Below are 26,755 nucleotides of genomic sequence, written 5' to 3'. Positions count from 1 at the left end.
ACAGGTTTTAAATATCTTTATGAGTAGATCATCTTATATACATCAATACAGAATCACTTTACAGACAGTATAATCAGGAGGCAACAGGTGCTTTATTTTAGCAACTTGGGATGTACTAAGACAAATCCTGTTTAACTGGTCAATTGCTAGCACGTGGGCTTGTTGGTAGTTGTAAAGTATTTAACTAAAAGGCAGGCTGCAGTAACCATGAAAATACTCTTCACTAGTGCTTAATTCCAGCAGTAGAGTGTAAACTAATTCGTTTGTATTTTTACACCTATATAAAATAAAACAATGATTCTTAGAGGCTGATCATTTACATTTGCTTGTATCACCACCAACATAAGAAAGCCCTTTTCTCTGAAGACTAACAGGGCTCAGTTGTAATGTAACAATTGACAGCCCCAGCGCTTTTCATAAGAGCTGGTGAGAGATCTGTACTGGTTTAGAAACAGCAATGTTTTGCCACCTGTAGTTAACCTCAGAGGAAGGGAAGAGTTGATGCAAAATGCAGATTCTAATCAATATTGTCTGTAGGAGATGCTAACCAGACAAGGAAAGCCATGCCCAACCTCACACCTTGTGGGGGGCCATATGCAATTATGCTCCTTCACTGTTATTCAATCTCAGCAGAAGTGAGATGTCCCTCTTTAAGAAAATGTACTACATAAGTCTAGAGCCAAGGCCTCTTCACATCAGATTTTACCGTCCAAGACAGGATTATGGCCTTTGACAAACCAAGCCTTCTAGGAAAGGATGCACCAGGCAGATCTAGCACTGAAGAAAGGTGACTGAGTGGATGGGCTTGTCAAGACATTTGCACGCTGAGTGGGACACCAGCTAGCTGAAAGCTCAGTACAGCAAACTGTTTCATTTTCCACTGGAAACAAAATTTTAATTTTACCATTAAAATTTCCATCACATTTGGCTCTAAATTATAATGCAAGTTTTAATTCTGTAAATAGGGCCAGAAGGATCCAAATGAGCTCCCAGCACTAGAAAACCTAGAACCTTTACAGATGACTTTGTTACCATTTCCTAAGGCGATTAATTCCTCATGATCTGGTGATTGTTGGTGCCTCTGTGGTTCATGGCGTTGCTGGCTGGCAGTAAGTTTGCTGCTAAGTGACATCCTTTCATTTCCAAGGCTCACAGCCAGAAGACAGAATGACTCCCCCCCCGGATGGAGGAATGATCTACTGCTGCTTCCCACTGTCTAGTTTCCAGTAGAACGTTTCCCTGGAGTTAAAGATGGGGAAAATATTTAGCATTTAATGAACTACTCATGTCCAAGCCTGAGAATGTCACACAGCGCTCAAAGGTTGTTGGCAAATGCCACAGTAACAACGAGCAGTTCCCCCTTTAGCTGAGAGCACACTTCATTAGTCCCTGGGAACTGACATGGAAGAAATCTTAACTCAGTAACAAAAGGGAGACAAACTCTGGGCCTCAGAGGCTGGGAATCCTCAGCCTACACTGCAGGGTTCTGGAGTCCAAGTATTCTTACCATGTTCACTGCTCCGTTACATTCACAAACAAGGTGTTTAAAGTGTGCTTTCTATTCAGAGTTGACTAAACATGGCATTGGGGTCCCGTGACTATTGCACATCATGGATTTCTGTATCTAATTTGCTCTGTTTATAAATGAAGAAATTTCCCTTGCACCAACTGCCAGTCCTGCAAACTCAGCCTGGGACTGAGTCAAACTAGGTTCCGGGTTCCGTCCTTGCACTCCTCACCAATATTAAAGGCTCGACAGGCCCAACTGTGCCCCCCAGTGACATCTGTGCAATCCCCTTGCCTTCAACAGGCTTGCCAAGCTGTCAGCAACAAACATGGCAAGCTGCATTCTGTTCTTCCTTGTGCATCAGCAGCAGAATGGTTTGCATCTTCTAGCTACTCTGACTAGCAGGATTAAAAGCCCTAAACTTGTTTCAGTGACCGTGAGCAGATCTTTCTCAGAATACACCCAGGGAGCAGATCTGGGGACTAAGGCAGGGCTATTTTCACTTTTCAGAGTAGAGCCATGCGTTAAACAGAGCTATACTGCATATCTGTTTAGTTAGAAGCTACAATGAAATTTAACCCTACACTGCTGGGTTCTGCTATTGTTTAGAGATAAAATAAAATGACCAGGTTTTAATACTGATGGCTGGAAGGCCTGAGGCTAAGTAAAAAGCAATGCAATTTCTTTGCTTCCTCTCCAATCTACCTCCCAAGAGAGATGCATGTTCTGCTTAACATGAGGAAAGAACAATCAGTAAAGTACAAGAGGTTTCCTACCTCAGGTGGAATATCAGGAGCTAAACATTTTCTTAAGTTTGGTAAGGAATCCCTCCTTGTTCTCCCCCGCCTCAGCCTCAGGCCTATCCTCGCCTGCTTCAGAGCTATCCGTGGCCCTGCCACCTAGACATAAACAGCAGAGCTGCTATCAGGGTACGCTTCAACCTGTGCCAATCACCACACATCTTGGAACAGCATTCAGAAGTCTAGGTAAGGTTATGGAACTATTTTAGACAGTAAATTTGGGCTTGTGAATTGAAACACAATATGCCTGGCTTTAGCCAGTGCTCATGTGTGCAGATGCTGTGTAAACATCCCTGCACAGATCTGCTACTGCACATGAGCCACCTGCTGTTCCTTCTTTGCATCTCTTGGCAGTGGCTTGAGAGAATGCAATGAGACCAGGCACTATAATTTGCACTTATGATCAAAGTAAAAAATCTGGGCCTCAGAGGTGAAAGATAAATGCATTAACCTAGAGTACCACTCATTATCCTCTTCCCCCCACCCCCACTTTCCAGCCACTGACATTCAAACACTCCAGATTTAAGAAGAGTTTATTATATGCCAACCAAGTTTCAAATGTGAACAGATATTAGTAGATAAGAGGCACAAAATCATTAGTTAGTTGAACTTTTAGTAACAGGCAACATGCTGTGTGTGAGCACCAGGGTGTAGCATGAACGATCCTTTCAGAGAGCAAGTAAGCCACATGCAACACAGACTATCAGAGCTCTGATTAATTTATGGTTAGCTTCTCCTCCATGCCACTAGTACAGCCTCCTGGGTCCAGCAAGCTAAGTATATATTCTCTTTACACTGCTCTTCCTAGACTTGTGCAGGTCAACTCCCTGCATATAAGTTACAGATTGATACAATTACTCTAGGATACAAAGTCTGTCATTGCATTTAAAACTGAACTGAAGACATGTATTTGCTGCAGCTTTCAGGTGTCCCTAATACTGATAATCTGAGTTGTTTTTGAAACACCACAACTTGCTTGTGAAGGATACTCTTTAAGAGAGTGGTGTCTCCTCTTCCACCTATCTATTGCATCCTTCACCTCTCTTGTGTACCCCTCTTTTTATAGCTTTTGATAGCTGGGACCCCCTTCAGGAAAACAAGGCAAAAACCTATCAATTTTCATGCTTTACATCTTCTGCACCCCTCATTTTGGTGTAGATCCTTGTAATAAGATCCTTCCTCTTCTTTCTCAAATGGTTTGATGAGCAGCAAAACAATTAGCAATGTTACATTCAAAGTATTGTCGCTGGTATCTGGGCGAGCAGCCACTGAAATAAATGGGAAAGTTCCCTCTCAGGGCTATCCTTTCAGGATCTCAGTAACTTAGGCAGATGTTGCTGCATTGGTGTCACTCATGTCACATTTTGAAGGTTTCCCACAAAGAGAGCTAGAGACTTTTAAATGAAACCGAGGCTGGAAAAATATTCATTTGTATTACCATAGCACTTTGGAGCCCTATCCATGGACCTAAACCCCACTATGCTGGGTGCTGCACAAACAGAACAAAAGGACGATCCCTGCCTGTCAACTGGTCCCACTTGGAGCCCTCCCAAGGAGTTACCTCACACTTGGGGAAATACTGGAGTACCCCATGCCATGCCTACCAAAGAACACTTCCCATTAGTAACTAATCGCATGCAGTATGCCATCACCAAACAGCCCAGGTGGAGAAGGACAAAACCATTACATAGCCTCCCTCAGCTGCACACCCACTCAGCATAGGTGCTTTTTTCAGGCAGGCCATGCACTGTTTAGCCACTTGATTTGTTATTTATTATATGTATTGCAGTAGCATCTAGACGCCAGGGCCGCCTTGTGCTAGTTCTGAACAGACACATTAGAGACGGTCCCTGCTCAAGAGAGCTGTTATGTCTCAATTTACCTGACTCATGTATACTAATGGACCAATAAAAACAGGCACTGGAGTGTCTTCCTGCTCTAATGTCTCCTGTCTGTCTCCCCTACTCTTTGGTTGACATGCAAAAGGAGGTAATTTCATATGCAACATCACTGAAAAAATGCAAGATTTCAAGTGCTTAGTTTTTGAATGCAAGGCCCTGTGACAGACAGGCCAATTTACTGCTATATTCTCAGGAGACCTTATTGAATTAAGTAGCTTTGGGATCCACTGTATTAAATGAATGGTTTGTGTATTATCGGGGATTGTGACTGTATATAACCTCAGGGAAAGGGGGGGGATTCAAGTTCCACACCACCCCGCCTTCAGAAGGTTTGCCCTGAGGAGACTATCATTGTCCGCTGGTTACCTGTTCCCAGAGTCACAAGATCAAAGGCCTGGGCTGTAAAAAGGTAAAACGGAACTATTCCTGCAGGTGCTTTTCTGAGCTGAGGCCTTATGAACTGTAACCACACAAAAACCTGTGTGGGGTTTGATGGAGACTCCTTACTCAAGCCCTAGGCTGGAGTTGGGGGTGGTCTCTGGTAAGCTTTTCCACATGTGTGTAGGTTCTTTTATTGTTTTAATATGTTTTCACCTTAATGTGCTTGCTTAGAAAACACTGTGTGGTAACGTGTGACTGGTGGCAATCACACTGTTCAAAGCTTTCGGAGAGAAATCAAAGCGCAGACACTGGCCTGGACAGGCAGGCTGCTTACTGGGAGTATCAGTGTAGGCAGGGACCTGTGCAGCCTGGAAAAACCCAGTTGGGAGCGAGTGAGGGGTGTGATGGCTGGGGACCCAGCGGCCTGAGTGTGGGTGCCCTTGATGGACCATACAGCAGGAATACAAGTGCAGTTGCCCTGAAGCGTGACAGATGCTACCATAAATGAAGAACGATTACCCATGTATCAGAGACAAGGCTCATTTTTCCAATGGATTCTTGTATTGTACAGTAAATAAGGGGAGGGAAAGTTCAGCTAGAGAAAGTGGAGGTAAAGTCAGCTGCTGGACCTATCCTTCGGAAAGCCACCACATGCATTTGGAGGGAACCAACTCACTAGACCTGCAATCTCTCCTCCATCAGTGTGCAGATCAAGAGGAGAGATATCCATATCTTAAGCAGTGAGGATAAAAACCACACCACGTAGGGAATTTACTGACTTGTGTGAAGTCACTGGGCCTGTCTTTATTTTAAGATATGCTTTGTTTGCTACATTCTGAGGCACCCAAAAGAGCTGTGAACATGAGGTGCCAGATAAAGATTGCCACCAAAAGCCAACTCTCTGCAGTGCTGCTGATAAAAACATGATCTATGGGAAAGAAAGAGCTGAGTATTGGTAGTCTTCTCTGTTGCAGTTGGAGTGATCCACCCTGCCACTTCATCAGAGGGCCTAAAACAATGGAAAGCTGTATGAAATTGGGAACTTTGATTTGGCTGATGCAGAACCACATCTGGAAAAAATAGGTTTGTGCCGTTTTTGATTCCTTACAAAGTATAAGGAAGACCTGAAAAGTGTTTTCTATGTTAGAAACTGAGATGTGGACCCTCTTTTTATGGCTGACCATGAGGAGCATTACAAGTACCAAGGGAGGCAAACCTGAACAATGGAGGTTGGAAGGAATTTTTTGTGAGACTGTTTAAAAATGGAGAGTTTCATTTGTTAATATCCATTAACTCAAATGTCTGCGTAACAGGTAAGAAAAATGTCTTGGTAAAAGATTTTCCACCACCACCCTTACATTGGATGACTAAAGGCTTCTCTGCATGGAAAAGTTTTATCACTATAAGGTAAAGTGTGAATTTAAACAGATAGTTATATGTGGGTTTTTTTCCAATTTATCTTAAATCCCTTCCAAAGCAACGTAAGAAAACCAAAAAAGGCACTCTTATATTTGAATAAGTGTCCACACCAGGAGTTACACCAATATAACTGGTTTAACTATACTGCTAGAATTATATCAGTATAACTGGTAAAACTTTCCCCACATACACAAGCCTGATAAAGTTTCCACCCCAGTTCTCCGGCCCTTTGAGAACAGCCTCCAGCAAAAACAAAGGAGACAAATCTGGCTATTTCTATAATAAAAAATGAGTAGAAAAAAAATCATGGAATCCTTTTCAGGCCTTCTTTACATGTAATAAATTGACCAACAAAGAAAGAGCACCTTTCTTTGCAGTCCACCTTTCAAGTCTACTCCAGAAGTCAGAGTCAGACTGATGCAATGGTAGTGAAACATGACCCTGCGGTGGAATTCCCCTCAGATGCACTGTACTCAACACTATCCACTTCCTGTGAGTAAGAACACCCTTTTGGGGTACTGTGTTTATAAACTCTGCTAGGAAGGCTAGACAACAAGCTGGATAAAAATCATGATTTTAAAAAAAATTAATAGATTTTCTGATTTAAATTCAGATTTATAGTGCTAGTTCTTTACTTCCATACCATTTTACTCTTAAATTGCTAAAGTGGGTGTTCTGTACTGGTTTCCTTAGTTTCTTAATTGTAACATATCAGGTTTTACAGATTTTTTTTTCTCCTAAGAAGTCTCACTTCAAATGCTCATCCATGCTTGAAAAGGCAAGCCAAGGGCCTCATTTAACATGCTTATTGTGAGAACACCACAAACAAACAAAATAGATAAACCAGTAACCCTCTTCCAATATACCGAACTTCCTCAAGTCAAGTGGAAATGCTTCACCAGCCTATCCTTCTTCAAGGTTTGCTGTGAGAAGTCATAGGACTGGTACTCCTACGTCACTAAGAAGCTTTTGAAAAATCTCACCCTTACATGCCTAACTTTAGACTCCTATTTTTGAAAAATGTGGCCTGTGGGAATAAAAAGTTTTGAACTTTTAGTTTGCTGTTAAGATTTGAAGCAATTTTGATTTGAAGTGACAGATTTTATCCCACTAACAAAGTTTTATATAAAAATACAATTTTAGCTGCTCATGCAGCAAACAGTTATGCACGGATTTACTTTCAGCACACGGGGAGTCCCAATGAAGTAAATACACTATCCATGTGAGTAAAGTTATGTAGCTCCTTAAGTGTTTGCAGGATCAGGCTTTAATTTTTAATGTTTTGCACCTTTAGCACTTTTGTAAAACTCAAATAAGGTACCCTACCCATAGTGGTATTTTTAAAACGCCTTTATAATTTAGTTCCTTATACATTTTAATCTAAAACTGAAACAACAAATATACAGGTTAGTTTAACAAAGGCTCGATCTGATTTAAATCAATGTACTTTTTTTTAAGTGATACAATTAGGATTAATATCGATTATTTAAATTGCTCTGCCCCACTAGACAGGACAGATTGGCAGCTTCCGCATACACCAAAGTCTCCTGTTGAGAATCTCCTACATGTACTAAATGCAAATTAAAAGGCTGAGCTTTACAAAGTAAAGTTTCTACTCATTTAGAGTTTTAAAAAGTGACTCATATCAGAACTACTGGGGTAATGCAAAGAAACCAAAGCACCAAGAACATATGGGAGACACTTATCCTACACAGACATTGTAGGCCCAATCCTGCACCTCTGAAAGGCACTGACAAAATTCCCTTTTGGTTCAATGGAAGCAGGACTGGCCCCTCTATCACCACTCACAAAGGAATGAAAAGGAATTTCAGATCCACCATGAGCATGCACCATAGGTGTGGTGGAGTTAAATGTTACAAAGGAAATGAAGGCTCACTGCAAAATTCAGTTGTATTATAGAAGCATCTGAAGATAATGGGGCTCTCCACTCATACCACCAGTGCATACCTATACGCACAGTAAATACTAGGGAGAGAGGGAAAGACTAATGATTTCTGCCAAGTGGCTACTGCTTCCCATTTACTGTATTAAACTCTATTAACACCACACTAACAACAGTTACCTTTAAAATAGAAAAAACACTTAGAAGCCTCAGACAAGGTGAAAAAAGGCTTATGCACACACAAGCTGCTCCAAAAGCCACCTTAGGCCTGGTCCCTCCCCTACCTACAGGAGTCATTCCCCACAGCCAGTCACCAAAGAAGCAGTAATGTACATCACACACAGCTTACCAGCAGATGTATTTGTGACTCCATTCACTGTCCCTTCCACATCCGTCTCATCCTCAGCATAGTTCATCATTAAGGCTCGCTGGCGATCTGTCAGCCTCCTGCAGGTCAGAGTATAGTGTTGCTATCTCAGTCAGTATTCACTTTAGGGATAGATACCTTTTCAGCCCAAACTCAGCTTCCCACCAAGCTGCGCACAGAAGGGCTGCTACTGATAATGCAAAGCTAATATAACTCAGATGCCTTAAGAATCCCAATGACCCTCTTAAAATAAGCACCTGAGAAAGGAATATGCCTTGCTAATGGAAACCTCTAGGGGAACAGGGAAGATTCTAGTCACTGTATTTCATCTGATTGCAAAAGAATAAGTCGAACATTTTAAAGGGTTAAAACTAAGACTCAAACTGGAAGCTACATCAGAATGTCAGGTTGGCAGAGGAGCACTCAAGAAATGGAGTTCCCACTTGAGTGCATGACACAAACACAGGAGACTTTTCAAGTTTTAAAGTTTACCTTGAAACAAGCTTATAAGGATGGCTTAGAGGTCTAGGCATCCTTAGAACAGGTTTAAAAACTCAGGAGGGTAAACTCATCCTTCTGAGGCAGTGATACTCAAACCTCAGTGGTTCAGGAACCAAATTAGCAATCAACACTACCCAAAAGAGCCACAGGACTGTGAATTCATGGTTTCATTTACTCTAGCACACTATACTCATATTTAAACAGTAGGACAGGGGAAATATTTAGTTTTTATATAGAGAGTAGAATCATAGAATATCAGAGTTGGAAGGGACCTCTGGAGGTCATCTAGTCCAACCCCCTGCCCAGAGCAGGACCAATCCCAATTAAATCATCCCAGCCAGGGCTTTGTCAAGCCTGACCTTAAAAACTTCTAAGGAAGGGGATTCCACCACCTCCCTAGGTAACGCATTCCAGTGTTTCACCACCCTCCTAGTGAAAAAGTTTTTCCTAATATCCAACCTAAATCTCCCCCACTGCAACTTGAGACCATTACTCCTTGTCCTGTCATCTGCTATCACTGAGAATAGTCTAGATCCATCCTCTTTGGATCCACCTTTCAGGTAGTTAAAAGCAGCTATGAAATCCCCCCTCATTCTTCTCTTCCATAGACTAAACAATCTCAGTTCCCTCAGCCTTTCCTCATAAGTCATGTGTTCCAAACCCTTAATAATTTTTGTTGCCCTTCGCTGGACTCTCTCCAATTTCTCCACATCCTTCTTGTAGTGTGGAGCCCAAAACTGGACACAGTACTCCAGATGAGGCCTCACCAATGTCGAATAGAGGAGAACGATCACGTCTCTCGATCTGCTGGCAATGCCCCTACTTATACACCCCAAATGCCACTGGCCTTCTTGGCAACAAGGGCATACTGTTGACTCAATATATATTATTCTCACAGCAAATAAGTTAATAACTTAGTGCAAGCTGATAACTTAATTGGTTCATAACACAGTAAAAGCATCCTGACTGATTAATAACTTTGATTGGTTAGTAATGAAATCACACAATGTTTTAATATCATGTGCTGCAAAGAGCTGCAGGAGACACATTAAAGAGTCACTTCAGCTCCTGAGCCTCAGTCTGAGTATCACTGTTCTAAGGTATACATACTCTGGATTCCATAGAGTAACTCTCAGTAAACACGGGACCTACGCAGCCTCAAGAATAGTCACATAACTGCAAATTTATTTTTAATTGCCACAATTATCTTTCAGGGGTTTGTTTTTGTTTTTAAATTAGGTCTCTAATCCTTATGGCTACAATAACTTTCCAAACGTGATGGGAGTGTAAACCAATGCATTGGTGTATGAATTTGCAGGAAGCCTGAAACAACTCCAAGAGTTGTCAACCGTGCTTTTCATGTAAATGGGAGTGTTAATATACACTGTAACAGGGTTGGGCCATATGGCTACAGAAGAGTGATAGAATGCAGCTATATTAGCCCCAAGTTAAGTAGGTCCCTTTTCCCTGGGTAAAGTAACAGGGAAGGTTCCAGAACAATCAGGAACTTTCTGGAAACATTAAGGCAGACAGGCTGATTAGAACACCTGCAGCCAATCCAAAAGCTGCTAGAATCAATTAAGGCAGGCTAATCAAGGCACCTGGGTTTAAAAAGCAGCTCACTTCAGTTTGTGGTGTGCATGTGAGGACCTGGGAGAAAGAGGCGCCAGAAGCTGAGAGTGAGAAGAAGTACTACTGGAAGACTGAGAAATTACAACCATCATCAGACATCAGGAGGGAGGTCCTGTAGTGAGAATAAAAGTGTTGGGAGGAGGCCATGGGGAAGTAGCCCAGGGAGTTGTAGCTGTCACGCAGCTGTTACAGGAGGCACTGTAGACAGCTGCAATTCACAAGGCCCTGGGCTGGAACCCAGAGTAGAGGGCAGGCCGGGTTCCCTCCATCCCCCCAACTCCCTATTTGATACTGGAGGAGTTGAACTGGACTGTGGGTTCCACCAGAGGGGAAGGTCTCTGGCCTGTTCCCCGATCCACTAGGTGGATCAGCAGAGACTGTGGGGATTGTTCTTCTTCCTTTCCCCATGCTGGCCAGTGATGAGGCTAACTGGGTGAACAGAAGATTTCAGCCACGAAAGGGGCCAAACTGAGGGCTGCCGTGAACCTCTGAGGTGAGAAAATCTGCCAATAAGCGCAGGACCCACCAAGGCAGAGGAGGAACTTTGTCACAACATGTAGTAAGTCTACTGATAATTTACATTACAAACATTAACTTTTGCTGCTGATCATTCTAGCAGAATCAAGCAAGAGCAGCCATCCTTCATTATTTGAAGTACAGCAATGGCAGATATTGGGGAGGGGTAGAACGGAGTGAAGAGCTAGTTGCTAACAAAGGCAATAAGAAAAAACAACTTCCTTTTCCTCTATTGTAAAGTCATCTCAAATCCTGTCCCAAATGGTGAAAGAAACAGGAGATGCATCCCCTACTCAGCATCAAAAACCTCAATTGCCTTGTGGGCATCAAAACCTAAAGCCACATGTGCCCGCAGATCCCTGACAATATATGTCATCCTTAACCCGCTGTGAAAAACCTCCAGCTTTGCAGAGCACCTAAAGAAATCAGTGGCACACTGAGAATCTGGGGGCAACAAACAAAACAAGGGATTCTGTACTGATTTGTAAGATTAGGGTCTATGCCACACAAATCCAGAGATCCTGCTGCACGGTTCAGATCTAAGGCTCTGTCTACATTAGGAGCACTGTTTGTGTGTAGGAATATCAGTATACTCCATCGACAAAGCACTCCTTGCATGGACACAGGTATAATGGTAAAGCTTCGCCTTGTACCGATACGATAAAACCACCTCCGTGAGTGAAATCAGCTACACTTGCGAAAGTGCAGTTTGGCTAGCACAGCTGTATCCACAGTGGCATAGATATGTTTGTCCAGGATCACACCTTTTCACACCCGTGATGGACACAGCTATGCTGGCAGAAGTCTGTAATGTGGATGTAACCCAGTATGCCACACAGGACAGCGCCTTGCATACTGATCAATATATTTGGAGTGGCAACGTTTTTTTGGTTGAGACATTTATATCCGCTCAGAGCAACCAGGATGTTACAGTAAAGATCTCATATCATGGTAATTTAAGCTATAAACTAATCAGTGCAGTTTTTTGGTTAAAAGGAAAAACCTACAGTTCAGCAAAAGATACAGTAAAATAGAAGTTGGTTTGTTCACTACATTAGCTAGGGCTCAAAGCATACATCGATAAAGTAGCGAAGATCTTTCACTCCTGAGAACACATTTTGCACAGCAAATTTACAGATTTCTGCAAGACACGTCCAAATCTTAGTAGACCTCCTACTTACTTAGGAATCCTGATCTTTATATGAATGTAGTGGTCTCCATAACCATAACTGTTAACCCTGGAAATGCCTTTCCCACTCATTCGAATCCTCTGGTCTGCTTGAATACCAGGCGGTATCTGTGAATAAAAAGACCCATATGTTTATTATTGCTCTGCAGTATCACGGTGCCAGCACGGAAACCAATAAATAGAGGCCTACTTAAATCACAGAGACGTCACACCTTTTTCACAGGTTTGTCACAGCATAAATAGCAAATTTCACAGATGTGTTCCTATCACACCACCCTTACTTCTGTGCTGCTGCTGGCAGCGGCACTGCCTTCAGAGCCGGCCAGCAGCCACCACTCTCCTGACACCCAGCTCCGAAGGCAGGATCGGCACCAGCAGCAGCATAGAAATAAGGGTGGCATGATATGGTATTGCCACCCTTACTTCTGCAGTAGTGCTGGCGGTGGCATTGCCTTCAAAGCTGGGCATGCAACCAGCAGCCATCGCTCTTTAGCCACCCAGCTCTGAAGGCAGCGCAGAAGTAAGGGTGACAATACCGCAACCCCCCTACAATAGGCCTGAGAACCACTTTTGGGTCGGGACTCCCAGTTTGAAAAACGCTGTATACTCTGTATATTTTATCATATAGCATAGGGTAAAAACACACAAAAGACCAGATTTCACAGTCCGTGACGAGTTTTTCACTGTCATGAATTTGGTAGGACCCTACCTATAAATTAATCAATCTATTCCTCCTGCAGACTGTGAAGTAAGGGAGGAGGGATTTATTTCTATATTTAGATAATTAGGTAGTGCTCAGATATTACTCAATAGTAATGAAAAAGCATTCAACACTGGGAATTAAAGCGAACTACCTACTAGGGACAGGTGTAATTAAGGACAGATATACACTGGAAGTGCTTTGCTGGTATAGCTATATCACTATATACTATACAGCAAGGGTAGTAAATAAGTGGAACACGGGCCAAATCCGGACCACCAGATGCTTTTGAATGGGCCACAAAATTTTTGTATTTACTTATTATCAACATTTTATTTTTACCCTCTCATTCCCTTACAATGCAATCTTCAATACATTGTACTGTAGATTAATGATTGACTGGTTCTCCTTAATTCCTTATTTACTTAATTTAAGCTATCATCTTTCTTGGAGGTTATTTTCAGGTTATATCGTGGTTCAGTTTTATTTTTCATTTAATACTTATATTTTTAGTGCAATGGGGCACATTACTAATGCACTACATTGTATCTGTTTATTGAACAGGGAACCTGTGGTGTGAAAAGTGTTTCTCTGGAGTCCGGACCTTGACTATACCTTAACCAAGAAATTTGGACCTTGACAAAAATAACTGACCACCCCTGCTATACAGGCATTGCACTCCTAGATGCAGCTTACACTGAAAAATGCTCAGTTTTGCCAGTGTAACTGGGTGTACACTAGGGGCTTTTGCTGGCACAGCTATGTCTAGACATCACACACCCCTCACTGACACAGCTGTGCCAGCAAAAGCCCCTAGTGTACACCCTTCCTAAACCTAGTACATTACTTATAACTGAGCCCCTGCCACAGTGTGGTCTAGTCCTTATAACAAAGAACAGTCAAGACTCTTGGGTTTTATTCCCAGCCCAGCTATTGATTTATTGTGACATCATGGAGTAGTCAACCTCTGAACCTCGTTTCTCCAATGCATAGAACAGTTAATACTTAATTCGCACAGCCACAATGTGCAGAACAGAGTAACAGCCGTGTTAGTCTGTATTCGCAAAAAGAAAAGGTGTACTTGTGGCACCTTAGAGACTAACCAATTTATCTGAGCATAAGCTTTCGTGAGCTACAGCTCACTTCATCGGATGCATACTGTGGAAAGTGTAGAAGTTCTTTTTATACACACAAAGCATGAAAAAATACCTCCCCCCACCCCACTCTCCTGCTGGTAAGCTATTAGATACTTTAGATAAGCTATTACCAGCAGGAGAGTGGGGTGGGGGGAGGTATTTTTTCATGCTTTGTGTGTATAAAAAGATCTTCTACACTTTCCACAGTATGCATCCGATGAAGTGAGCTGTAGCTCACGAAAGCTTATGCTCAGATAAATTGGTTAGTCTCTAAGGTGCCACAAGTACTCCTTTTCTTTCAATGTGCAGAACATCACCTCCTTGAATAAAGAGCTATGTAAATACAAAATCTAACAAACTAGTAGTAGTAACAAACTGAGCAGAAACAAGACACAGCAACAGGCAGGAGAGAATCATATATACACAAAACCTGGTTAGCAACATTAGCCCAAAGGAGTGTCAAGGACTTTCCCAGCGTTCAGCCTGACCGACCTTTCCAATGATCTGTCTCTCTTCAGCAGCTCTCATTGCCCTTTGAGCACTTATACAAAGGCAGAAGAAAGGGAAGTCGGAGTTACCCCTTGCATACATGGGGCCAAGCAGAACCCCACCAACATGGCAGTCAGTACTCAAGGGGCCTAAGATTAGAACAGCAAGATCTTGGTACTTTTAACCTTAGGAAATCTGCCCTGTATTTTTTCACTCTTCTTGAAAACAAAGAATGGCTGCTTATTGTTCCAAGCTAAGTTATCTCCTAGCTATTCCACCCACTGTTACCACATACCGTGATATTGATGGTCTCATATAGACCCTGAGCTCTGGCTGTACCTCCAAGAACTGCCTGTGCTATCGAGATAAAGAGGTCTGAGTGTACATCTGCTCCATCTCTTCTGAACACGGGGCTTTTCTGAACCTAAAAGCAAATAGTTCAAGAGTAATGAACACAGGTCATGTCAGTACAGTATATGCATCAATCCAAGATAAAATACCAAGTTAAGTTGTTGTAAACTGATATTGATAATTTTAGGAAAAGTCTTACCCTCATCCCCTAAAAATTACATAGCAGGAAATCCAAAATTAAAGTTATTCTTAGTAACCACAAATACCTCAGGCACTAAATATTAATAGCTAGAGCAGGCCTCTCCTCTGAAGGAGGATACTAAAAATGGCATTAAGAGGTTTCACGTTTCCTATTTCAATGAATTCCCCCCAATTTTTCAGTTTACAAGAAAAAAAATTAACTGCTAGGGCTGCATACTCAGCCTGAGATCTGAGAATGACACTGTGCTCTTCAATGCTTGTCAATCACCACCAGTAAAGATTCTTTGGAGAGTAGAAAAGAGATTGCACTATCCAGTTCATAGGACAACGGAACGGCAGAGGGGAAGGAAGCACCCTCAGTATTTCATAGTACCTCTCTGGCAGTTTTGATAACTGCATTTCACAGGCTCTGGAGAGGTTATTAAATCCTTCTTGAGGGGAATATAAGCAAAAATGGAGGAAGAGATAGATCAGTGTTAATGAAGAGGCCCTCAATTAAATGGTCAGAAGAGAATGAAATCCTTTCAAACACTAGGGTTCTTAATTTTACTCGACAGAGACATGATACAGATGATACACATGGGTACAGGACTGTATCTGCAAAGAACATGTAAATCAGCAGTGACCTCACATTTTTAAAGAGAGGACATTTTAACTTCTAAATTCAATACCTCATAAATGCATTCCTGCCGTCTCTTTAGGGATTTAGAACATGTGTGTCAGTGACAGCTGATACTATACTAGTACATTACTTCCAGGAATTCCAGTTACCAGAGAGTTTGTAAGTTTTCCTGACAGCCTGTATGCTACAGACTGTATCCTAGGACCAACCTCCCTATATGTAGCCGTGCATTTTTGTTCTATGAATAGGCTAAATATTATTTTACCACTTGGTATGGGGCAGGCCTTTTACAATCTCAGAAAACCGGAAGGGCTAACATCACTTCAGCTAGGTGAGATGACCCTCCAGCCCGATTTCCATGTTTACACTGAAAGGAGATGACACTACCCCTTCTTCACAGAAGACGACCCAATGTAAGCAGTGTACAGTCAGCTGTCACACATACCCTGAACGTAATGAAAATTTCTCTTTTTCCTACGGGCATCCGAACAGTCTGTCCATCCTCCACACCTGCAGTCAGAACAAGGACACGAATATTATACTGTTTGTCTGATATTATGCTCTACACCTTATGTGCCAAAGCACATACAGCCTTCCTAGTCTAACCCAATACCTGAACACCGACAACTGCCTCAACCGGATGCCATCACAGCAGTATTTCCATCATCCAGGAAGAAACACCCATGGATTTACTGGCAGAAACTATAGAGACAGCAGCAGCGTAACTCACGTTCTCCAGAGGCATCTCAGATGACCACAGCACCCAGCGTTTGAAGAGCGAAGTGTCACCAGGTGTTTGTATCCTAGGATGCACTCATCCTAGTGCCAAGCACAACTGGGCAGCTCATTAATTCAATTCAAGCTGAATTCAATTGTATTTTTCCCTTCAATGTAAGTGAATTCAGTGCTGGTGAAAGGTAAACGATTGAGAGGCACTGGAGACTGACATACTATGTTTATCTGCAAAGGTAGAAACAATGCAAGCTGCTACCCAGACAATCGGACCATTTCTAGGAGGGAGGGGAGTTCTTTCAACACTCATTCAATATTCTTTACTGAGTTGACAACCAAGATGGTGCATTTGTGATCCAAGGTAAAATTTTCAAAAGCACCTACACGTATGTCAGTGAAATTCAGAGACACAAGGAGGGTGAGGTGGTATCTTTTATTGGACCAATCTCTGTTGTCTCTCTTTCCAAGCTTTTGAGTTTACAGAGAGCTCTTCTTCAGCTCTGTGTAAGCTCAAAAGCTTGTCTTTCTCAGCAACAGAAGTTGGTCCAATAAATACCATCTCACCCTTCTTGTCTCTCTAATATCCTGGGACAAACATGGCTACAACAACACTGCATGTAGTGAAACTTATGGCAATTAAGTGTTTTTGAAAATTTTACCCTTAGACATCTTTCTACTAGGAAATAGAGTAAGACCCAGAAATTCATTGCACAAAGGCCAAACAGCCATGAGATGGTAATTGTTTTCTGCTACCACCATCCTGAAGCCATCACCCAGAGATGAAGAGGTCTGTATCTTATTACTAATCCTTTGAGCCATCTAGCCATCAGTGCTCTTTATTCTTAAGACAGATTTGATACAGACAAGTTTCTCCATACTGCTGTGTCTGAGCACTGACTCCACAGAGCCAGCCATTCTCTAGAAGCAAGATACACGCTCAGCTGAGTTTCACATGGGAAAAGATACACGGCCGGCATGCAAATACAGAAACTGACCTGCTGGTACAGGGACCATCACATTCTTCTTCTGTTTGGTTTGCCCTGAGCCGCGACACAACACACACGGTGTTGTCATAACAGAACCACGACCTCCACATCGCCGGCATGTAGAACGCATCACAAAAGGGCCTGTATTTATTGTCTCCTAGCAAAAGAAGAAAGAGGGGGGATTAGAGGAATCCTTTGATAGTGTACAAGTATTATTAATTTCCGTAAACCATCTCCAATGGCAAATCCAATCCCTGCTAAGTCAATGGTCCAACACATGCACAGCATGACCTGCTCCAAGGAAATGTATTCTACCTTACTGTGAGATATGGGTAAGAGTGGTGGGTCAAAATATGTCCTGAGGAGCTAGATTAGGTGCCTCAACCAGGACTAAGCCACCAAGAAACGTAAATCTCCTTTTGTTTCCAGATTGCCAGTTGAAAGTGCTCATGCTGTCAGTAACAGCCTCTGGGTGTCAGAGGAAGTGGGTGAAAGAAGGAAACCTTGAGAAACGATTGGGGGAAGAAAGCCCTTCCTATCTGAAGGCCTGATTCTCCACTGCTTTGCACCTTCTGAAGTAATGTGCACCTGTGAAGAGTGGGTACAAAACTCTCCATTCCGATTTGGTAGCCTCAGACCCACAACACACAGTCATAAAATCACTACCCAAGATGCAAGGCAACGGAGAAGCATACCCAAAATCTCTTATTCAGTGAAAGAAACCACTACTCTTAACAGCTTGAAGTGGATAGAAATCTCTGGTCAATCAGAAGCTTTGTGATAACAGAAGTCCTAACTTAACTGTGACCTCTTTCCAATATCATTCATGCACAACCCCAATAACCTATTAAAAGGTGAAGTTTAGGACACAAAGCACAGTCTTATGTGGAAAGGTTGCACCTTATTTGACTAGTACACTTTGACTGCAAGAGCATGGAGAGTTTTCACTTCAAGAATTCAGCTGCAATTCAGTAACAGGAGCTAGGAAGACCATATGCATCTCAACCATCTGATTCCAATCCAAGACACACAATGTGTATCTCCACACAGCCTAAAAATCTGATTCACGCATAAGCCCAAATCTCTGTAATTCACCTACCAAACCTCACCCTTGTAATAAGGCAGAGGATGCCAATCTGCAATAAAGCCCTAAATATGATTTCATCATGGAGAGAGTAACACTGAATACACAAATGTGGCAGACTATACAGATTAACAGAGCCTCAAAATGTAAAGGAAACATTTGAACCCAGCTCATCGTAAACTACAAAAATGATTCAGCATAAAAAAACTAGAGTCAACAAGGTCTCTCAAAAGACAAGACTTATAACAACATAAGGTAACATTCAAAAACCAAGAACAAAAATCTGCCCCCAGGTTGGGGATCAATTCAGTTCTATAACCCCTCCGTGTGAAACTCAGCCTTTCCAAATGAATGGTTCCCCCACCTCCCCTCTCCTCCCAGTTTCCCAAGCAGTCAATAATATTCCTTCCCCTGAACATTTTGAAAGAAGGGAGGAAAAACTGAGCTGGACTTAACACCTTGTTCACTGGTGACTAGAGAGCATCCAGCAACCTGTCACATGGCTGTTTTAAGTTTTGGAGAAAAAAAGCAAGAATTGGTTAGGAATAAAATTCAATTGACTGAGAATATTTAATCCTCATCACAATTTCTCCAATTTTTTCTTTGGAGGTCACCATTAATAAATAAAGCAATGAATGAGTTTCTCAGAGTACCTTCAGAACACTGGCTGGCTTCTGCACATAGAAACCAAAAGTTGTTCACATTTGTTACTGGTGGTCTCTGTGAAAAAGTAATATTTAGGTCTCAATCATAAGGACTAGTATCTACATCAGACACTCTACTCGGTCCAGTTGTTGTGAATCTCAGAAAAAGTCCTGGAAACTGAACTACCCTATCAACCCTACAGGTGATCCCTCAAGGATGGGAGCACACAGGGAAACAGCATGGGAAAGGCTTGCACTGAGACTGCCCAAGTGGCCTCTGTTCTGTGAATCTGTTTCTGGCTCTCCAAGGCTGGTGATCTGGCCCCTTCTAGCAGCACACATTTAGATACACAGAAATTGAAATCAAACATTTTTGAGTAAGGAAGTAGCTAACCTGTCCCGAAAACAAAAATGTCAAAGAACATTAGAAAACCGGGGTTACACTTTAAAACAGCACTTACCATGCCAGTGCCATTGCAGTAGTGACAGTGCTGCACTTTAGTACCAGGCTCATGCCCCTTGCCATCACACCGCTGACAAGAGTCATTGATATTCACCACAATCTCCTTATTAACACCCTTTGCAGCTTGATTGAACGTCAACTCCATGATGTACTAGATGAGAGAAAGGAATGGAATTACAGTTGTAATCTATATGCTGATAGGCTGAAAGTAAACTGAAACCTCTGTAATTAAAAGCCCCAGTGGTCTCCACTCAGACTGTGATTGGAAGACCATTTAAAATGCTAACAGACACAGTACTGGAGAAGGAGAGGGCCCACCTGACTCATTAACCATCTATACTCAGACATTCTCAGATTTCAGTTTAGGAAGCAGTAACATCCTCATTATATATACCCAGAGGCTAAGGTCTTTGCAGCACAATGTATACATGTATTATCCTTACCTCCTGTGGCTGGTCAAAGACACCCTGAAAATCTCCAAAAGGGGATCCTGAAAACTCCCCAAAGATTTTCCTGAAAAGTTCCTCTGGGTCAATGGTGGGACCACCACCCCAATACTGACGTCCAGCACCCGCTGAGCCAGTGTCAAAACCAGCTGTACCATAAGTATCATATTGTTTTCGCTTCACTTCATCACTTAACACCTATGGGGAAGGAAAGCATAAGTACCATCAGGACTCTCTCACAGTACAGAACTGGAGCAGCATGGCTGCCACTAGATAAGAGTATTCAGACATTTGCTCATTCTAAGGTCAGAGTTTACATCCATCACCAGCAAAACACTGGAAACTACTACAGAATCCCAACTTCAATTCTTTTGTATTAGGACAGCTAGATACCTTCAATAATGCCAAAAGGTGAAATGAACACCATGGAAGAAAAGCACTCTGTTTCTCTCTCATGCATATTGGATGGCACAGTTAAGCTCATAAGCTTGTGATGCTTCCAAATAAGTACATTAGGTATAGGCAAAGTGATCAGGACCTCTGGGTTTTTATACTATTTTAAGGTAAGCAAAAGTGACTTTCAATGATCTCTTACCTTGTAGTATGAAAGACAAGTGGGATGGAGCTAGCAAATGAAATAAGCTTGACAGTCAAGATTAGTAAAGTTGGGGGGAGGGGGGGCAGGGTTCTACAAATCCCCGATCCTCAAAAGGCCAATTATTGATGCCACTTATGATGTCTTTCTATTGACTAACAGGTTCATTCCAGTACTCAGCTCTTCAATCAGACCATTTTGCATTGAGGAACAGCACAATGGCCCACGAGCGGCCCAAAAAAATGCCTAGAATAAATCAGTCAGGTATTCTGGCTAGTTCATTTACTGAAGAATATCCAAATCTTTTTTGGCACATACATACTGAAGTCTAGAAAACAATACTTTGTTACCAACGAAGTAATAGCAGCTCTTTTACAGAAAAGCTGAGATGAGGGGAGGTATAATTTTTCTAAGCTGTAGTTCTATTGTTCCCTCCCTACCACAGTAGGTAACTGAGTACACATCAGTCACATTACCTCATAGGCTTCTGCCAGCTGAGAGAACTTCTCCTTAGCTTTGGGGTCATCCTTATTTGTGTCGGGATGGTATTTCTTGGCAAGCTAAGCAAAAGAATTATTAGAAACAGGAAGAAAATAAGTCCACTGTTAGCATTGCTACTTAACACCTTCCATGTCAGGGGGGAAAAAGAAATTAGCCAGACCCTAGCATTCAACATTTACATTTAGAGGAGACCAAAAGCATTTCCTAAGTAATTCTCTCTCCATATCATCCCCATATAAAGGACATAAAAAATCAGTTTCCTATTATATCGGTATTAAAGCCTCTCACAAATGGTACTGCAAAGCTTTTCCACATAAGCAGAGGTGTGGACTGATCGGCTATCTTGTACATACAGGTGAGAACACCCCCTTCCTCCAAGAAGGTCCTGGACATATGGAATAATGTCAGATCAATGGCAGTTATGATCTTACTGCTGCTACCACTAAAAATTTGCTTCCAGAAGGTTTCTAATAGGTGGCGGGAAGCCATGTTTATTTTATTTATTTATTTATTTATTTATTTTTTTAAACAGTCCATCAAGAAAGGACTCTTCCCTCCTGCTAATCAGCCAAAAAAAATTCATACAGTATTTCACAAATGTCTATGAGTTTTATAGCTTTTTGCCCTCCTCTGAAACAATGGGCATTGACCACAAGACAGCACTGAACTAGATAGACAATTCTTCTGAATCTGCTCCGCCACATTTATGTTCCTTTGACAACCCCCTGCCATGTTGTCTTTAGCATAAGAGTTCTTTTTGGAATTTTGATTCAAGTACATTACAGATCAGAATAAAATCACAGAATCATAGATTAAGGTTGGAAGAGACCTCAGGAGGTCATCTAGTCCAACCCCCTGCTCAAAGCAGGACCAACCCCAACTAAATCATCCCAGCCAGGACTTTGTCAAGCTGGGCCTTAAAAACCTCTAAGGATGGAGATTCCACCACCTCCCTAGGTAACCCATTCCAGTGCTTCACCACCCTCCTAGTGAAATAGTATTTCCTAATACTCAACCTAGACCTCCCCCACTGCAACTTGAGACCATTACTCCTTGTTCTGTCATCTGCCAGCACTGAGAACAGCCTAGCTCCATCCTCCTTGGACCCGCCCTTCAGATAGTTGAAGGCTGCTATCAAATCCCCCCTCACTCTTCTCTTTTGCAGACTAAATAACCCCAGTTCCCTCAGCCTCTCCTCATAAGTCATGTGAGCCAGCCCCCTAATCATTTTCATTGCCCTCTGCTGGACTCTCTCCAATTTGTCTACATCCTTTCTGTAGTGGGGGGACCAAAACTGGATGCAATACTCCAGGTGTGGCCTCACCAGTGCCAAATAGAGGGGAATAATCACCTCCCTCGATCTTCTGGCAATGCTCCTACTAACACAGCCCAATAGGCCGTTGGCCTTCTTGGCAACAATGGCACACTGCTGACTCATAGCCAGCTTCTCGTCCACTGTAATCCCCAGGTCCTTTTCTGCAGAACTGCTGCTTAGCCAGTTGGTCCCATGTAGCAGTGCATGGGATTCTTCCTTCCTAAGTGCAGGACTCTGCATTTGTCCTTGTTGAACTTCATCAGAGTTCTTTTGGCCAAATCCTCTAATTTTTCTACGTCACTCTGGACCCTATCCCTACCCTCCAGCGTATCTACCTCTCCCCGCAACTTAGGGTCATCTGCGAACTTGCTGAGGGTGCAATTCATCCTATCCCAAGATAAATGGGTCATAATGCCATCTCTCCAACAACACCATCATCACAATGGTGAGTTTGAATTTCAAGAGACATCATTTCTTTGTTTTTCTTAGGTATACATGCCTGGTAATAGGCTTTCTTGATCTCCTTCTGAGTGGCATTTCGAGGCACTCCCAAAATCTGGTAGTAATCTTCTTTGGCGTAGAAAGCAGAACTGGTATGAAATGAGGCAGCACATATTAAAGGAGAGCATTTAGTTCCTAAGAAAAATTAGAAAAAAAGGAGTCAGGAAGAATTGTAAAAGAAGACATAACTCCTCCAATGTTCCCAAGACCATTTCCCATTTATCACAGCCTACTATTCTGTATTAAGGATCAAGCCAGCTGCGTCATGGAATTGCACAAGCCATGCATGGCCACCTTAGCTGTAAGAGGTAAATAGGGTGCAGATTTATTAAAAATAATTTCATTACTTTGATTTTGACCTTCAGTGTTACTGAACTGCATTAACGAATACGCTGTAAAATGTTACTGAACAGATGACGATCCCAAGACATACTGAAATTTAGACTAAGTTTGTCTTCACATACAGTGGTGCAATTGCACCAGTGCAGTTGCGCTGTTGTAGAGCTTTAGTGAAGACAGTATTCCACACAGATGTCTCCTCCTTTACGGTGTTGCACTACACGGTTTTTTGGGGGTTTTTTTCTGTAAAGGTGGCTTTGTCACAGCCATTCAAACGGGGCATTTATATCAACAGGAAAATGTGTTACTATTCTCCTTTGAGAATTATTTTATCCTCAAGCTAAAACAGTTTCCTTCCAAACGCTTAGAAAAGGGAGTGTGGTTAGACAAGCTGGAAGCAGAGCTCTCCCTTGCTATGGATGGACCAGACCTATGGAATTTGTACCATTGGAAGATGCAGCAAATTGCCAGAGTTGGGATGAAGGTGAAAGCTGGAGTGCTCAGCACAATGGCTAGCTTTCCCCTCACTGGAGAGGGAACCAAATCTACTTCCCTTGTTGGAAAGCAAATAACTCCACCTTTACATCCCACGGAATACAGCCCAAGGGCCAGGGTGATGGGCACCCCGGAACCCATGTGTAAGGAATAGAAGTGTCACAGCTCTTTCCAGGAAAGCAGCATGACAGGACCCTGTCGCAGGGCTGGCAACCCGAGCACACCTCCCAGGGCCATGGCCATCAAGTACCCCCACCCCACCCTGGCACAGAGACATGGGGACCCTCTTTCCCGCAACACCTCCCACCTGTCCGCAGCACTGCTGGGCCACCAAAAACCCCGCTCTGTGAGACACCCCCCAGGGCCGGGACCTTTCACTCCTCTCCCCCCCCCTCACCCCCAGCCCCTCAAGCACAGGTACCCTGGATCCCCAAACCTCTGACCTCCGGCCCAGCCCCCCTCATTCTCCCAGCCTCGCCCACCGCAGGTTCCTGAACCCCTCACCCCCGGCCTTACCCCGCTCATTGCCCGGGCTTCGCCCCCCAGGCACGGGGGGGGGAGGGGGAGTGGAGCTCAGTGGTTTGAGCATTAGCTTGCTAAACCCAGGGTTGTGAGTTCAATCCTTGAGGGGGCCGTTTAGGGATCTGGCGCAAAAATTGGGGCTTGGTCCTGCTTTGAGCAGGGGTTGGACTAGATGACCTCCTGAGGCCCCTTCCAACCCTGAGATTCTGTGATTCCCCGCCCCGACAGAGCCCCCTCTCACCCGCGGGGCTGACCCCGGCGCTCAGTGTCAGGAGGCGGCTCCCTGGCCCGGCGCGCGGCGGGAAGGCGGCGGGGGCCGTGCTTAGCCGCCGGCCCAGCCACACCACCAGCAGCCGCGTGTCTCCGCCGAAGCCCCGGCTCCTCCCGGCCGCCGCGCTCAGCCAGCGTGAGGAGCACCTGGCCGCCATCTTGGGACGCCGAGGCACAGAGCGCCTGCGCGGCCCGGCCGGCCAAAGGACGCTCAGTGCGCAGGCGTATGGACGAGTCGAGGAGGCGCATTGTGCATGCGCAGTAGCTCCATACCCCCCCAGCCACGTATTTTACTGCGCATGCGTTAGCCTTCCCTCAGTGGTTCCCTGCTGGTTCAGCTGGCACAGCTCAGCTAAGCTCACTGGTTGGAGGGGTGTTCGGGGCAGTCTGCAGCCCCCTGGGTCCGTCCCTTCTCAGGCCCCGGCCCCTGCAGTGCGGGACCAGCTGCTCAGCCAGGACACATGGCTGGGGAGCCCTGACTAACCAACCATACCACCTGGAGGAAATATTTCCAGTGAAACCAAAAATGTACATACATGATTGCAGAGTTCAGCCGATGTTCTGGATGCATGTCAAACCAAGGATATAGGCCAATTAAAAACTGGATTTGTGACCCAGGGTTCTTTACTAATGGACAGCAGCATGGTCTAGAGTTTATAGGAAGGTATTCGGAGTTGGTTCACGATTCATGGATTCTCTTCCCAGCTTTGCTACTGGCTCAGTATATGGCTTTCAGCAAGTCAATCATAGCCAGGTTTTCAAAAATGGCCCCTAATTTTCATTTCTCCAGTTTTTGGGTGCCTAGCTTTGAACAGCAAGGACAGATTTTCATGTGTACTGAGCATCAGTAGCTCCCATTAACTTAAGATGGATTTATAGGTACTCAGCACCTCCTGAGATTCAGACCATAGACATCTCAAGCTGCACATCCAAAAATAGAGGCCTGCCTCTCTTGAAAATGTGAGCCTTAACTTTTCTTCCTCAGTTTACCAACATGTCAAATAGTTCGAAAAATATTTCCCTACCTCAGAGGATTGTTTGGAATGAATAAATGGAATTAACGAATTAATGTTATGTCTTTTGACTTTGTTGGACGCAAAGTGCTATAGAATTACAAAATATTACTGGTAGCACTGAGCATGCCACATTAGTATTAAGAAAGATCAGTGTAAGTTTTCATTGGAAGTATCTCCTTGAGTTGGTTTGCCTGAAATAGATTTTTTCTAGGGCTGTCAAGCGATTAAAAAAATTAATTGCGATTACTTACACAATTAATTGCACTGTTAAACAATAATAGAACACCATTTCTTTAAATATTTTTGGATGTTTATATTTTCAAATATATTGATTTCAATTACAATACAAAATACAAAGTGTACAATGCTCACTTTATATTTAGTTTGGATTACAAGTAGGGCTGTCGATTAATCGCAGTTAATTTTTTTTAGTTAATCACGTGAGTTAATTGCAATTTTTAAAATGTATCGCAATTAATCACAGTTTTAATTGCACTGTAAAACAATAGAATACCAATTGTACCAATTCTACATTTTCAAATATATTGTATTCTGTGTTGTAATTGAAATCAAAGTGTATATTATTTTTTATTATAAGTTTTTGCACTGTAAAAATGATAAAATAGAAAAAAAAGAAAGATCTTGGAGACATTGTGGATAGTTTTCTGAAAACATCCACTCAATGTGCAGCGGCAGTCGAAAAAGCGAACAGAATGCTGGGAATAATTAAGAAAGGGATAGATAATAGGACAGAAAATATCATGTTGCCTCTGTATAAATCCATAGTACGCTCAAATTTTGAATACTGTGTGCAGATGTGGTCACCCCATCTCAAAAAAGATATATTGGAGTTGGAAAAGGTTCAGAAAAGGTCAACAAAATTATTAGGGGTAGGGAACGGCTTCCTTGTGAGGAGAAATTAATAAGACTGGGACTTTTCAGCTTGGAATAGAGACGACTAAAGGGAGATATGATTGAGGTCTATAAAATCATGACTGATATAGAGAAAGTAGATAAGGAAGTAGTGTTTACTACTTCTCATAGCACAAGAACTAGGGATCACCAAATGAAATTAATAGGCAGGAGGTTTAAAACAAATAAAGGGAAGTATTTCTTCAAACAACGCACAGTCAACCTGTGGAACTCCTTGTCACAGGATGTTGTGAAGGCCAAGACCATAACAGTGTTCAAAAAAGAACTAGATAAATTCATGGAGGGTAGGTCCATCAAT

The 26,755-nt window shown here is 42.9% G+C and overlaps 1 protein-coding gene across 3 annotated transcripts; it reads right to left on the bottom strand.

Moving 5' to 3' along the window:
- Positions 1-24,694, bottom strand: DNAJA3 (DnaJ heat shock protein family (Hsp40) member A3). Of its 3 annotated transcripts, XM_084641136.1 has the most exons (12): positions 24,480-24,693; positions 22,881-23,017; positions 21,042-21,125; positions 19,968-20,168; positions 19,523-19,675; positions 17,343-17,490; positions 16,061-16,125; positions 14,737-14,865; positions 12,109-12,224; positions 8,261-8,358; positions 2,284-2,406; positions 1-1,239 (listed from the first exon to the last, which is right to left on the bottom strand). In XM_084641136.1, the coding sequence occupies exons 1-11, from the start codon at positions 24,664-24,666 to the stop codon at positions 2,297-2,299; spliced, it is 1,428 nt and encodes a 475-aa protein (XP_084497262.1). In that variant the 5' UTR covers positions 24,667-24,693; the 3' UTR covers positions 1-1,239; positions 2,284-2,296. The 3 variants fall into 3 exon arrangements, with proteins under 3 accessions (XP_084497262.1, XP_084497263.1, XP_084497264.1); XM_084641137.1 differs by lacking the exon at positions 2,284-2,406; XM_084641138.1 differs by lacking the exons at positions 1-1,239; positions 2,284-2,406 and adding an exon at positions 5,384-5,598 and having other exon boundaries at positions 24,480-24,694.
- Positions 24,695-26,755: the final 2,061 nt, after the last annotated feature.

This window comes from Lepidochelys olivacea (assembly GCF_965140295.1).
Source record: "Lepidochelys olivacea isolate rLepOli2 genome assembly, chromosome: 10".
Taxonomy (NCBI): domain Eukaryota; kingdom Metazoa; phylum Chordata; order Testudines; family Cheloniidae; genus Lepidochelys; species Lepidochelys olivacea.
The sequence above is the reverse complement of the archived record's forward strand: the minus strand, read 5'-3'. Positions and strand labels throughout refer to the sequence as shown.

Excerpts from the sequence above, each read along its gene's own strand:
- DNAJA3 (XM_084641138.1), bottom strand. The coding sequence starts at position 24,666 with ATGGCGGCCAGGTGCTCCTCACGCTGGCTGAGCGCGGCGGCCGGGAGG. Across the intron at positions 16,126-17,342 it reads GATGGTCCCTGTACCAGCAG|GTGTGGAGGATGGACAGACT; the intron begins GTCAGTTTCTGT and ends TTCTGACTGCAG. Across the intron at positions 14,866-16,060 it reads AAATTTTCATTACGTTCAGG|GTTCAGAAAAGCCCCGTGTT; the intron begins GTATGTGTGACA and ends ATTTGCTTTTAG.